The following is a 13,109-nucleotide window of genomic DNA, read 5'->3' on the forward strand; positions in this document are numbered from 1 at the left end:
GGTTCAAGTTGGTGTCTACCAGGTCCCCCAGGGCCTTTTCTGCAAAGATGCTTTCCAGTTGGGCAGCCCCCAGCACCTACCCGTGCCTGGTGATTTTAGTTCCCAGGACTTCACACTCCCCCTTGTTGAACTGCATGAGGTTCCCATCAGCCCATTTCTCCAGCCTGTCCAGGTCCCTCTGGATGGCAGCATGATGCTCTGGTGTCTCAGCCCCTCCTCCCAGTATGGTGTCATCGGCAAACTCGCTAAGGGTGATTCTGCCCCAGATCATTGATGAGGATGTTAAAACAGCACTGGACCCAAAACTGACCCCTGGGGCACACTGATAGTTACCGGCCTCCAACTAGACCTTTGTGCAACCCTCTGGGCTCATCTTTTGTTATCACTTGTAGTCCGCTCCAGGCACCGAATTCATTCAAGGTGCCGTGAAGGTACCATTCAAGGCGCACTGCTGCTGCACTCTGCGACAAGCGTGCGGGCGTGCTCCTCACGTGTGAGCGGCAGAGGTGGCTGCAGCCACCAGGCCCCCCACCGCCTGCCCTCTGCCAAGGCTGCACAGGGCAGGGAGAGGCCCTCCCTCAAGGCCGTAATCCAAGCCCGCCCAGGCGGGCAGCCCGCGCCCCCTGACATGCAGCGAGCTACCGCCGCCACTTCTCAGTACCGCACCATTCTCGCGTCACGTTTCCGGCACTGACCGAGGAGATTTCCCCGTGGGACCCCCGACCGCCCTGCGCTCCCTCCCCGCCCGCCTCACAAGGCCCGCCCGCCTCACAAGGCCCGCCCGCGGCCCGGCCCGAGCCCGCCGCGCCCCACCCCCGCCCCGCCCTGCCCTCGCTCCGCCCTCGCCCCGCCGTCCAGGCGCATGCGCAGCGGAAGCTGCGCGCGCAGCCCGCGGGCGCACACGTTGCGCCTCCTTACAGGGTGATGCGCTTTAGAGACAGCACCACCGGCCAATGGGATTCCAGGACCTGGAGGCGGGGACGGGATTTCCTGGCGAAGAGGAAGAGGGGTGAGGCTGGCGCGGGCCGGCGGCGGTGGCGGTGCCGGGGCTGCCGTTGCTATGGCCGCTGCCGCCACTGCCACGTCTCCAGCTGATAAGGAGAGGTAACGCGTGCCGCGCCCTGCAAGGCGGCGACCTGCCCAGCGGGGCCCGCTACGGGAGCCCGCTGGTACCCTGCCTTGGAGCGGGGCGCGGCCGAGGGCGCGCTGGGGACGCGGCCGGCGGTGAGGGGGCGGGTGTCTGCGTGAGGCGGGTCGGGCCCGCAGCTGTAGCGGCGATCCGCAGCCTGGGCGATGACAGCAGCGTGCCGTGTGAGGTGGCCGCCCGCCGAGCGTGCTGTGGTCGCCGTTCGGGGCTGCTCCCGGACGCTCCGTGTGGCGCTGGGGGGGGGCGGCGACGTTGGGGCCTGCGGGCCTCACGCCGGGCCCTGAGGCGGGGCACCGGCCACCCCAAGAGGCGGCAGTGGGGGCTGATCTGGCATCAGGCCGTGCAGGGAGGTGACTGCCGTGCGTGTGGTGAGGCGGGAGGCTGAGATGTGGCCGTGTCAGATTCGGGAGTGCTTGGGGCCGCGCTGCCCTGTTACTCTTTGAGCGTGTCGTGTAAAGCTGAGGCAGAGGCTGTGGGGGTCGGGGCGGTGTGTTGGTGGTTGTGAACGTCAGGAACGAGACCGAAAAGTTCCTGTGCGGCACTCTTGCCAGCTAAGCAAGCAGTACTGGCTGGCTCATAAAGAGGAGTGTAGATAACCAAGTGAAAAGCCACTTAGCAGGGGAGGAGGAGTAGGAGTTCAGATGGCTGAGGCTCGTTTTAGAGACAGCAAGAAATGCACCCAGGAAAGCAGAAAGGATTAGTGATCCTTGTCAGTCTCGGACTAACTGAACATTAGTCTGCTTCAGATTATTTGCTTGCTTTTTGCTTCTCTATTTCCTTATGCTGTCATAGCTTTTTATTCACATATAGGCATTTCTAGCTAGTTGGGGTTTTTTATTGTCTAACAAGAAGTATAGTTGACATTCCATCACTCTTGTTCCCTGTATGTGCTTGATAGGTTTCTAAGCCTAGCTCTTCAGAGGCTTTATAACTTAGGCAAATCTGGGTTGTTCTGTGTGTGAATAGGCAAGGGAAGGCAAATCTATAGCAAAAAAAAAATGCTGTTTCTTGCTTCTATCAAGAACTTAATCAGCCATTAATGTACTACAACCTCATCAAGAAACCTTTAATTCTTTTCAGGGAAATGGATATGTTTTTTTCTAGATTGCAGGGGTTTAAGAAATGGGTCAAAACGCTCGCTTTCAGCCTTTTTTTTTTTTTCGCAAGATAAGTAGTGCCATCCTTTGTACACACTGTGCCTCAAAAAGTGGTGTCATGCAAGGAACGTTTCAGCCAAATGGTCATGCAGTGTCCTGGATAACTCAAAATTGGGTTTTACTAATTGGTCTAGGGAAAATAAGTAGTTGTTCTAAGCTTCTGTGGGAACTTTTGTGTTGTAGCAATGAGATTTATTTTTTGTTTTGCTAGGAAAATACTGCATAAACAATTCAGGAGTTGATACTGCTTACTAAAACTCACTGTTTTTTCTTTGTAGATATATCTGCATTTATCCAGCATATTTGAACAACAAGAAGACAATAGCAGAAGGAAGAAGGATACCTATAGACAAAGTAATTTTGTGGGTGGCAGGGAAATACAGTGTTTTGTTTTGCTGTGCAGTAGTGTGTAGAGAGTTGGAAAATAAACCTCAAAGCTGTTATCTTTCCAGTCCCCAGTGGCAAGTAGCTCAATAACTGGAAATTACAGTGTATTTGAAGATAACCTAGTGTCAGCATGTGAATTTGGTAGAAGAGCACTGGGTCTAAGTGTCTTGTCTTTCATGTGGGCAGCACCTTTGGCAAGCAGGTGAAGTAATGGGAGGCTAGTGCTCTCAGCCTCCTACATATAAGTAGTTTGCCAAATCTGAAAGCAATGTAGAAAAGAATAGCTAGCTAGTGATTGGGTTTTGATGCCTGACTACATATGCCTGTAGTCTGTGACCTGTCCCCTTTGTGGCAGAGTCAGTGGCTGTTGCTTTTTCTGTCCAGAAATAGTGTTTTATCATTTCATTCCTTTGTAATGTTTTTAACAAGCAGCACTTGGAATATAAAGAGCTTTTCTCACTGCTTAGGGTTGGGATTTTTTTTCTGATAATAGCTAAAAATAAAATCATTCTTGAGCATACAAGTTGCCAGTCAAAGATCTGTCTACGGGATGCTGCCCTGTGCCTAGAAAGTTTCTACACTTTTCCACTTCAGTTCTTGCTGTGAGTTTGCTGTTGCTGATTCATAGCATCTAGGGGTTTTTATATAATAAATATTATTTCATTTCAATTACTTTTCCTAAGCAATTCTTTTATTTGCTCCCCATCCTAATTAAATCTGTCTTACCTGCTTCTCTGATGTCTTCTTTCTTCTTTTTTTTGAATGGTTTCTAGGCCACAGGTGTGCTCATAGGTGACTTCTACAGTAGTTTTGTCATTATTTGAAGTACCTTGTCTTTGCCATCTGCTTTTTCTAGTTTTAGAATATAGGGTGAGAAACTGCTAACTCTTGCTGTGTAGGTAGTTAATAACTGAAAAACAGTTAACTGTGACACATTGTTTCAACAGGCTGTTGAAAATCCCACCTCTACAGAAATCCAAGATGTATGTGCAGCAGTTGGATTCAATGTGCTGTTAGAGGTAATTTAAAAAAACAAACAAAAACCCACCACAAAACCCCCACATAACCTTGGTATGTGTCTCTGTTCTTCTTTTGTTAGGTGTTTTCTTACAGATAGGATAAATCACAATTGAGACGTTTTTATTATCAGCCAAGATGCTTGCTTTGAGTAATAACTGACCGTAATTATGAAGTTAATGTTGGAATACTGTATGCAAAACAGGAATAACCCAGATCTCTTGAGACTGCTACTTTTGAAAGATTACTTTTAACTATCCTTCTGAGGAGACTACCGTAGATGCTTAAAAATGTCAGAATAAAAGCTAAACTTGCAAGCTGCAATTCAGCAAATTAAGCTTTTAAAAAGGCATATTTTTAATGTAAGGTGGTTGCCTTTTGGAATGAGTGTCCTCTAGGAATAGGATTCTGATGCTTGAAATCTTCAGAGTCCTTTGGAGTTATGTTTTAGCCAAAGAATGTAAATTTTTTACTGCAGTACCTGCTTGCTTGTGAGGTGGTTTAAGTTGGTTACTTTCTTAGGGAATGAGTTTGGGTTTCCAGAGAGGTAACTTTTCACCGTTTGTTTTCTGAATTAATTAGTAATTTAAAGAACTATTGAATTTTCTAAAAGGAGTTTAGGTCCTCATTTAAGAATGTGACTGGTATCCAAAAACCAGTAAAAAAAATCTCTTTGCTTTCCAGAAGTCTAATATATTCCTGTTAGTGCACATCAGCCTGTGAAAATAGGCAGTACCACTAAGAAACCTGTAACATTTTACAGAAAATGAAGGCTATGAGTATCCAGAAGCAGTGAGCCTGGGATTGTGAGCTGTGACTTAGTGTCTGTAGGTGTCCAGAAGTGTTTGTGGGTGTGGAGATGAAACAAAAACCTGTGTCACTGCAGTCCAGACTGGTGGGGAAGCAGAACAGTACCTGTAGTAGGCCACTTGCTTAATTGTTCAGTACTAATAACTGGTTGCAGCAGTGCTGCTGAAAAAGTTACACTGTAGGTTTGGATACTACTGTGGTGCCTAAATGGTGGATGATGCTGTTGGAGGGCTGTGGTTATGGGTTACACCTGCTCAGAATTCCAGGCTGCTACGACTTAATTTAATTGCCAGACAAATTTTGCAGAAAATTATTCTAGTTCTTATTATAATTTTCTCTTTTGTATGACAGAAAAATAAGATGTATCCTAGAGAGTGGAACAGAGATGTGCAGTACAGAGGTAGAGTACGAATCCAGCTCAAACAAGATGATGGCAACCCATGTTTACCTCAGTTTCCAACCCGTGAGTAGAGTACCTGCGTTAGATACTTTATTTGTTGATAAAACATAGACAGTCTTTTTTTATGTTACCAGCTTGTTTAATTAGTTTTTGCTAGTGTAAGTTCTACAACTTTAATTAAATCTCTTTGCCTGTATAACTCAACCAAATCAAGTTGGTGTGTGAGTGAGCACTCAGTGGAGTTTGTAAAAATGCTGTTGTCTTTGATCCTGCTGTTTCTTCAGCAGTTGCACTGGAGGGGGTTGTGTTGTGTGATTGCTATGTTGAACGAAGCCACTATTCTACTGTTTTGTTGACAGATAAAACAGGATTTTGTATTAAAATGGCTAAATTCCACTTTTTCTTGGGTTACAGACATTGGCTAGGCATCACCATGGATGCCAATTGATATAATGCCAAGTTCATTTGAGTTTTCTGCTGGCCATTTTCATAAATCAACAGTGGAGCAGCTCCCTTTAATTAACAAGAATAGTTCATCTTGAATTACAAGTAATTTGGTCTTAAGTGAAGAGCAAGAAGAATGCTGAATCTGAAGTAGCATAAGAATGCTGTTGGTCAGAAGGAGTTGATTTAAAATCATATTCCTGCTGGAAGTGTCTTCTGTCAGCAGTGCTTTTCAAAAAATGCAGCTTTTGCCTGATCATTCTGTCCCAGGTATTTTAGGCCATTAAGAGTTGAAGAGAAAGAGTAACAGGAAGGATGTAGATACTTTGAACATTGTCAGATTATATTCCAGCCTGCGGTGACATTTCAGTCCTGTACTTCTTTAAAACAAAAAAAAACAATTTAAAAAAATAAAGTTGCAAAAATTTTTCACAAACTTCTAGCTATGTAGGGGAAGGAAGCAGAACTCCTAGGCTTTGTATCTAATTTAAGAGAAATCTGAAGTGAGACTGAAGTTTCTGACTTTGAAAATTATGCAAATGTTCTTAACACAGTACGCATGCATTGATCTCTTCCTATATTTTTAGGTAAATCAGTGATGCTATATGCTGCAGAAACCATTCCCAAACTGAAAACAAGAACCCAAAAGATGGGAGGTAGTGATCAAAGCCTTCAGCAAGGGGAGGGAGGCAAGAAAGGTAAAGGGAAGAAAAAGAAATGAGCTCACATCTGGAATAATTGTTACTTCACATAGTTATACTTGCAACAAATGTGGATGGACACATTACTTGCTGCAACTTTGAAGTGAAAGATACAAGCAAGAAATGAAAGATGAAGCTGAATAGAACTGTCTGCTTTTCTCAGAACTGGAATGCATGTAGCTGCCTCACATCTGTAACAATAAATCTGTCTTCACACACGACCTGCAAGTTTGAAGCTAGCACCCACTTCTAAAGGTGGAAGAACATAAGCAAATGGGGTGGGTGGGAGAATTATTCTTTCCAGAAGAAATATGCAGCTTTTGATAAATAAATAAATATTCTTATGCAGACTAGATATCTGAAAACTGGTTGCCTTAGTAAGCCATCTATCGATGCTAGTGAAGTGATTGTCTTAATTCTGGAGGGTCTTTATCACTAACAGAAAAATGTAAATCAGTGAAGTTATGGCTCTAAACTCTTGCTGATAATCTTTCACCACTGTCAAGTGTACTAATAAAGGTGACATGGTAATTTTTAAAAAAATCATGAAATACTTTTGAAAAAGTGTTAATTTTTCCTCCACAGCCTGTATTAAAGTAGTCAGTGACATACGTTGTAAGGATAATATTGTAAAATTTTAAGACAATTTGAAAAAAGTAGCTCACTTTTGTGTGTTGTATAATATGGGATACTGTATTATCCTATTTTGTGTTGTTGTTTGAGAGCTTAGGAAATTTAGCTTTAATTTTTTTAACTGTTAAATACTATTTCAGGTGTCCGAGGCTTGCAATATCTGATAACAAAATATTTGGGGGTTTTTTTCGGGTAGGCCACAAACAGGGACAGAAATTTATTTGGAGAAGATGAGTTAGAACAGCTGCAAGGCTCCTTTGAAGTAATCAAGAAATGTACTGTGCAAGTTTAAATGAGGGATACCTTAGTGTAAGGAGACTGAAAAAGAAGCAGCAGCACCTGTTTTGAGTTTAAAAGCAAAAATCTTGCATGAGTTTGCTAATCCTTACTATATGGAAACAAAGTCAGTTGAATGCTTTCACAAATGACTACTGGAAGCACGTTATCAGGTTATTTTTGATAAACTTTTCATGTGGCAACATTCTCTTTTAGGATCTTGCTTGTTTATCTATTGGGTATGCTATTCTATGGCATCACCTTTTTCCTCACTTTAAAAGACAAAGAGCATTAAAAATGTATCTAGATGTTTAATGACTATTCTAAAGTAATGAAAATGGGTAAAGTTCTTGATGGTATCCCTGCTGAAGTTACTTGTGCTTGTAGTTTGAGTTTTCTTATGTTCATGTATTCCTTGTTCCACTCAGCTGCATCTTTTTCAAGTGGATGGTGAGCTACCAGTGCCCCTTGAAGTTGATGCCGATAGGTACTGATAGTGCAACTGCCTAAAGCCCCTGACCTGTGAACAGTTGTACTTCCTGTCTGTAATACCTTGTGTGTTTCTTGTGTTGCGTTGCTTAACAAAGGAGGATGATGTGCTCTTGTTCTCATTGCAGTTGTACCAAATCCAAAACCTGCTGTGACAAAGTTCCTCTGGCCAGGGCCTGTGCCAGTGTGAGTAGTATTATGCAGGGTCTCTAAAACAGTATGCCTTAGGAGAAGAAATCTGTGTTCGAAGGCTGAAATTGACCATGGTCATACACAAGTGTCTTCAGGTTTTTTTTCAGCTGATGTAGGTTTATACAAGCTACCTTTGGAGTATCTGGCCTTGAAGACACTCCTGATTTTTGCTTTCTGAAGTTTTTTTTTTTGTTACACAAAACAACTGGACATGGCCAGAGATTGTTGGTTACCCTGTAGAGTTAGGGAAGCACTACAAACTTTGTTGCAGTATGGTGCAAAAAAACCCAAGTGAGATATGCAAGCAAGAGAGGAAGATACACTTGTGATGCAAAAGGCTCTTACCTGCCCACAGATTGTGGGGCTGAAGTTATTCCTGGCTTTTCCTGAGTGCTGAGTAACTTTTCTGAAGCTTGATTTAAAATGAGAACTCTGAAAACTAACTGGTGCAAAATAACTCTGCTCCATGATGTGAAGGGGAATAACACCAGCCAAGTCATGATCATGTTATGCCTGAATATTGTAAATCAGAGCTTTAGACTATTGACAGCTGAAAAATGTGAAGGTTAAGTGTCATGGGATATCTGTTTACAGTGGCCAGAAATTAAATGTCTTAAGTTGTCTGTGCTATGGTGCGTATGTTGGGAAAGAATCTTGGCAGCATTGCTTAACAAAATTTCCCAATCAAAGAATCCAAACTAGTAAAGCTATTTTAAACTGTAACTATCTTACAAAAAAAAAAACACCTGAGAGAGATTTCTGGAAAGAGTAATACTGTTTCAGTAAGAGCTGAAGTATCTAAAACTGTGATGTAATGAAATGAACAAAACAAGCTCTGCGGATACTTTGGGTAAAGCTGACTTTTTTTTTTTTTTTTTTTTTTAAAAGCAAATTATGCACTGCTAGGAGATCAGATGATTATTACCATTAGGGAGCTGAAGTATGATTCTCCCAACTCCTGCCTGCTTATCTCCCCATCTCTAAAGTAATTCATTTGGGTTTGCTTTTTTTTTTTAATTATTATTTATGGCTTTAGAGTAAGTATACTACGTAAGAAATACTTGTTCCTAAATGAGGCATCACAAAGTTAGACAGTTCCCCCTTTCCTGCCAGAGTTAAGCTTATAAACCAAGTTTAATTTCTGTAATTCCTGTTTTTCTAATGAACTAGATTCCTTAGAAGTTTAAAAGTGAGTCAAGATAGTAAATCAGGTTCTTCTGCAGATCTTTCCCCTTCTTCAGCACCCTTCTCTCCTCTTCACCCCTTCAGTGCCTGGAATAGGGAAGATGGTGAGAGGCCATTGTGGGACCAGGAGTGGAGACAAGGCCACTGTAAAAATGCAGAAACTCTGCCACTGTTGGTCTCAATGCTATCAATTAAAAAATGGGGTTTTTTTAGGGGAGAAACAGGGTGATAATGGATGTACTTTTATTTCACCTGTCTTGCTTCTATAGTTTTCTGTGATCATTTGCTTAGTGTAGCTGCTAAAAAGACACTACGGTCCATGGTTTCCTGCAGGTGGCAATATTGACCGAGACGTGCATTGCTGAGTGGGAATTCACCCTGCACGAGGCAGGAGGGATACGGATATCGAGGTGGTGTCACTCCAGAAGGTACTAGACTAGCTATATGAAAGTATATACTTGTTATTTTGTTATGCTGTTCTTTAGGTACCCAGACAAAGACCAAACGTTTTAAATAGACGTTCAGAGATCAGAATTCTCGTAACAATCCTTGTGACAATTTCTGAGTCAGCAATGGATGGGGACGTTGATGCTGCCAGTAAGCAGATCTAAAGACATTGGCAATCAACAAAGAAATGAGTAAAAATGGAAATGAGGCACTGTTGTGAGATAGATGTTTTATTCTTTCAGATGTATGGAAGAAGGCATGTAGCTGCTGTAGCAGAAGCACAACCATGTTTATTCAGTTTTGATGTAAAGAAGGTCAGTTTCAAAATGTTATTTTGAAATGTGTTTTAACTTGGAAAGTGACAATAATGTATGTGAGCATATGTAGTTCTCCACCTTCAGCCACGAAGTAAATTTACCAAAGACCAGCTCTGCAGAAAATAAAAAACTTGCCTGTGTGTATATACTGTTCCTTGTGTGCACTTAGCAATTAGAGCCGCTCAGCCAGAACTCCCTTTTGGAGCAGCACATACATCTGGGATGACCTCTCGTGCTGTACTGAGAGCATGAAAGATGGTGTGGCTCCCTTGTTCCTTCTCTGTGGCTGCCGGTGTAGCTGTGTTGGAACAGAATGGACTGAACTAGACTATTGCAGTTGGAAGGGACTTACACCTATCACCTAGTCCACCTGCCTGACCACTTAAGGGCTAATCAAAAGTTAAAGCATGTTATTATTTTCCAAATGTCCCTTAAACACTGACAGCCCTGGGGCACCCACCACCTCTCCAGGAAGCCTGTTTCAGCCTTTAACCGCCCTCTCGGCAAAGAAATGCGCCCTCACATCCAGCCCAAACCTCCCCTGGTGCAGCTTTGAGCCGTTCCCACGTGTCCTGCCACTGGATGCCAGTTATTTAGCGTCTTCCTGTTACAGACTGGCCTTTGTGGGGTTATTTTGCCTCTTAGGATAAAACAACCTTGCTTGCCAAAGGGGGGAGGTGGGGCTTCTTCCCCAGAAGAAAAAAAGACACAATACAAATACACCCTCTTCATCTATTGCTTTGTAACTTTTGAGCCTGTCGAGTCATTTGGGGACATGACAAAAAGAGCAGAGATCTCAACGGCAGTCAGTTCCCGTAAGTCGTGAAGCAAAGTGGTCAGATGAGGAGGTAAGGCTGTGCTAATGCGTCACCCAGTGATGAGCGTTTCCCAGAAGGGACAAGGAGAGGCAAGGGGAGTGAGTGTTCAGCCTCTCTGGCTGGCAGTTTGCTCTGGCCAAACTGCATTTGGTGCGTGAAATATTCCACCACACGCACACGCAGCTGCTGCTGAGGCACAGATCGGATGTGGTAAAACAGTTCCCAAATGAGCCGCCTTTTGCTAAAGGCCCTGAAAAGACGGGAGAACGGGATGCACTGTGGGGGCTGGTGTGAGGGAGATGGGGGAAACGAAGCCGCGGGTCGTACGGGAGCTGGGAGAGAGCAGGGGACGCTCCGCGTAGGAACGGAGTAGCCTGCGCTGCAGTGCTGTTTCTCCCCGAACACTGCGTGTGTCTCCTCTCCTCTGGCAGGGCCGGGGGGGTGGTGGGGGTGGGTGGGTGTTTTGGGTGTGGGATTTCTGAGCTGTGGTGTTTGTTTTCATTTTCCTCCGGATAGCAGAACGTAGATGTATCTAATTGAAGGCTTTAAGAATTCTCCTCCTGCAAGGATGCAATAACACGAAAGGGTAGGTATATGAAGTGTTATTTGTTTTGTGGAATTCCATAACCTCGGCAAAGGCGTCAACTACCTGGCCTTCCAAAAGATGCAAAATTCAGAGAAGCTCAATTCTTTTTACTTGACGAGTTGATGGGTCCATGTGGGCAACCGAGGATTTTTTGCTCTGCGGTATCTTAATGCTTAATGGACCAGTAGGAAACCTGTTCTTCAGAAAGCCATGCCAACGTGGTCATACGACTGAGGACTCCCTTAGTGGTCCCAGGCTGCTGTTCCTCAGGTGCTGTCGCGTTCCATCGCACTGCATGTAGAAGTTCTCCGGAAAGGTGAGACTCATGTTCACTGTATTTGCACTGTCACCAGACGTGCAGTTCACAGGAGATAGTGACAGTCTCTCATGACCTACAGGAATTTGTGACATCATTTTTTAAAACTCTGTTCTCCCCTCTTTCCTTGAGAAAGTTATTGTGGGTTGAGTTTGACACGGGGGGTGGGAGGTGACTAAGGAACAGTCGTACTGGTTTTGTGTTGATTCTCAGACTGTTTAAACAGTTGACAAGACCGAGATGCAAACTCAAGACACTGTCATAAATTTGTCAAATTAAAAGAGGTTGTGAGGGTTTGACCTGACAAGCCTTAGTCACATCTTCCTCTGCTTACAAGAATTTCTGTTCTTTGTTAACTATCTGCCTTTGATTTGAAGAGTTCGGTTTCATTTTCATGTCACTCGTGGTGAAGGTATCATTGTGGGATTTTTAAAATGTTTTTTCTGAGCCTTTTTTCCTTTTTGCTGGATTTGGAAATGCGTAGGATAAAGCAGAAATGGTAGCAGAAAGAACTGCCAAGAGCTGTGCAGCGTTACTTCTTTAGGGCTTTCATGGGACACTAGAAAATCAGCAGGTGAAGAAAAAATGTGGAAATGCCTGTAGCTTGCCATTTTTCCTCTCTGTGTTTCTAAAGATCGCTAAACCTTGATGCTTCCTTACGTGAGCCAGGCTGCAAAGCCTGGGGAGCTGCACTGCATAGGCAGCTGCTCGTGCTGCTCGCTGGTGAGAGCAGAGCTGTGTGCCAGGCTCTTCTGTCAGGGCCTGATGCTCTAAACCAGCTCAGCTGTCCCCCGAGATCCAGTCAGGAAGCAGAAGTACTGCCTTTGGAGAGGTTTCTGCTAGTTCCACAGTAATGAAGTTTCAGTAAACCCAGTAAAAACCCTGGAAAGACCTTCTGCCTTCTTAAAGTAGCTGGGTTTTCAGCGTTGAGGTTCTTTCTTTTTCTTAAGAAATACTGAGGCATCATAGCAGCCCTCTAAGAATCTCTTTGTGTCCGTTTTTATTCAGCACATTGGAGTGCCAGCACAGACCTGGGGCAGGCGTTCCTACCAGCATTTGCACACAAACGTTGTGAAGAAGAGCTAGAGAAGAGCACGGATCGGTGGGGCCAGCCCAGCACCTGCAGGAAAGGACAACTTGCTGCAGGAATTCAGCCGTTTCTACTTGCGTCAAGGCAAACAAAAAGATCAAGTCAAGTCCTGTTAACAACAGGTGGCAGCTCTACTGCAAGTAGAAACCTGACCAAGGAGCACTGAATTTAGCTGCTGGTCAAGAAACACCAGGTTGTAAAGGCGAGAAGTTGATTTAAAGCCTAACTCTTAAGTTCTGAGAGAGATGTAAGGGAATGTTGTAACACCTAGAAATGTTTTATCCCCATTAGTAACAGTGCAAGAACTGTTGAGTAGTATGAGAAATGAAAACTAAGGTCTGTCTCTACTGCAGACCTCATTAAGACTTTCAAAACCTGAGATTTATCAGCTGCTTTTAGAGAAGCTACGTAGCATTTTGTACCTAAATCAAATAGACTATTAAGTATATTTATTTATTTGTTATCTCAAGAGGTGAAACTAAATTACACTGGCCACATGACTGCCAAGTACACAGCTGCTGGCTTTTAAAACACAGCACTAAGATTTAGTCTGGCTTACAGGATAGTGCAGTGGGTTTAAGACAGAGGAATTGTCCTGGTTTCAGCTGGGGTGCAGTTAAGTTCCTTCTCGGCAGCGGGTGCAGCTGTGCTGTGCGAGCAATGCTGACAGCACACGGGTGGGTTTGGCTGTGCCCGG

At 44.1% G+C, this 13,109-nt stretch overlaps 1 protein-coding gene across 1 annotated transcript; it reads left to right on the forward strand.

The window, feature by feature from the left end:
* Window positions 1-963: 963 nt before the first annotated feature.
* On the forward strand, window positions 964-6,614 carry SRP19 (signal recognition particle 19). Its single transcript, XM_055698409.1, has 5 exons — window positions 964-1,104; window positions 2,583-2,658; window positions 3,639-3,710; window positions 4,870-4,981; window positions 5,950-6,614. Exons 1-5 carry the CDS (start codon window positions 1,061-1,063, stop codon window positions 6,081-6,083), a joined length of 438 nt encoding a protein of 145 aa, XP_055554384.1. The 5' UTR covers window positions 964-1,060; the 3' UTR covers window positions 6,084-6,614.
* Window positions 6,615-13,109: the final 6,495 nt, after the last annotated feature.

Source organism: Falco cherrug, chromosome Z, assembly GCF_023634085.1.
Source record: "Falco cherrug isolate bFalChe1 chromosome Z, bFalChe1.pri, whole genome shotgun sequence".
Taxonomy (NCBI): Eukaryota; Metazoa; Chordata; class Aves; order Falconiformes; family Falconidae; genus Falco; species Falco cherrug.

Bases quoted from the DNA above. Each gene is read 5' to 3' on its own strand.
- SRP19 (XM_055698409.1), top strand. From the start codon at position 1,061: ATGGCCGCTGCCGCCACTGCCACGTCTCCAGCTGATAAGGAGAG. The intron at 3,711-4,869 runs GTAATTTAAAAA...TTTGTATGACAG, and splicing joins GATTCAATGTGCTGTTAGAG to AAAAATAAGATGTATCCTAG. The intron at 4,982-5,949 runs GTGAGTAGAGTA...CTATATTTTTAG, and splicing joins TTTACCTCAGTTTCCAACCC to GTAAATCAGTGATGCTATAT.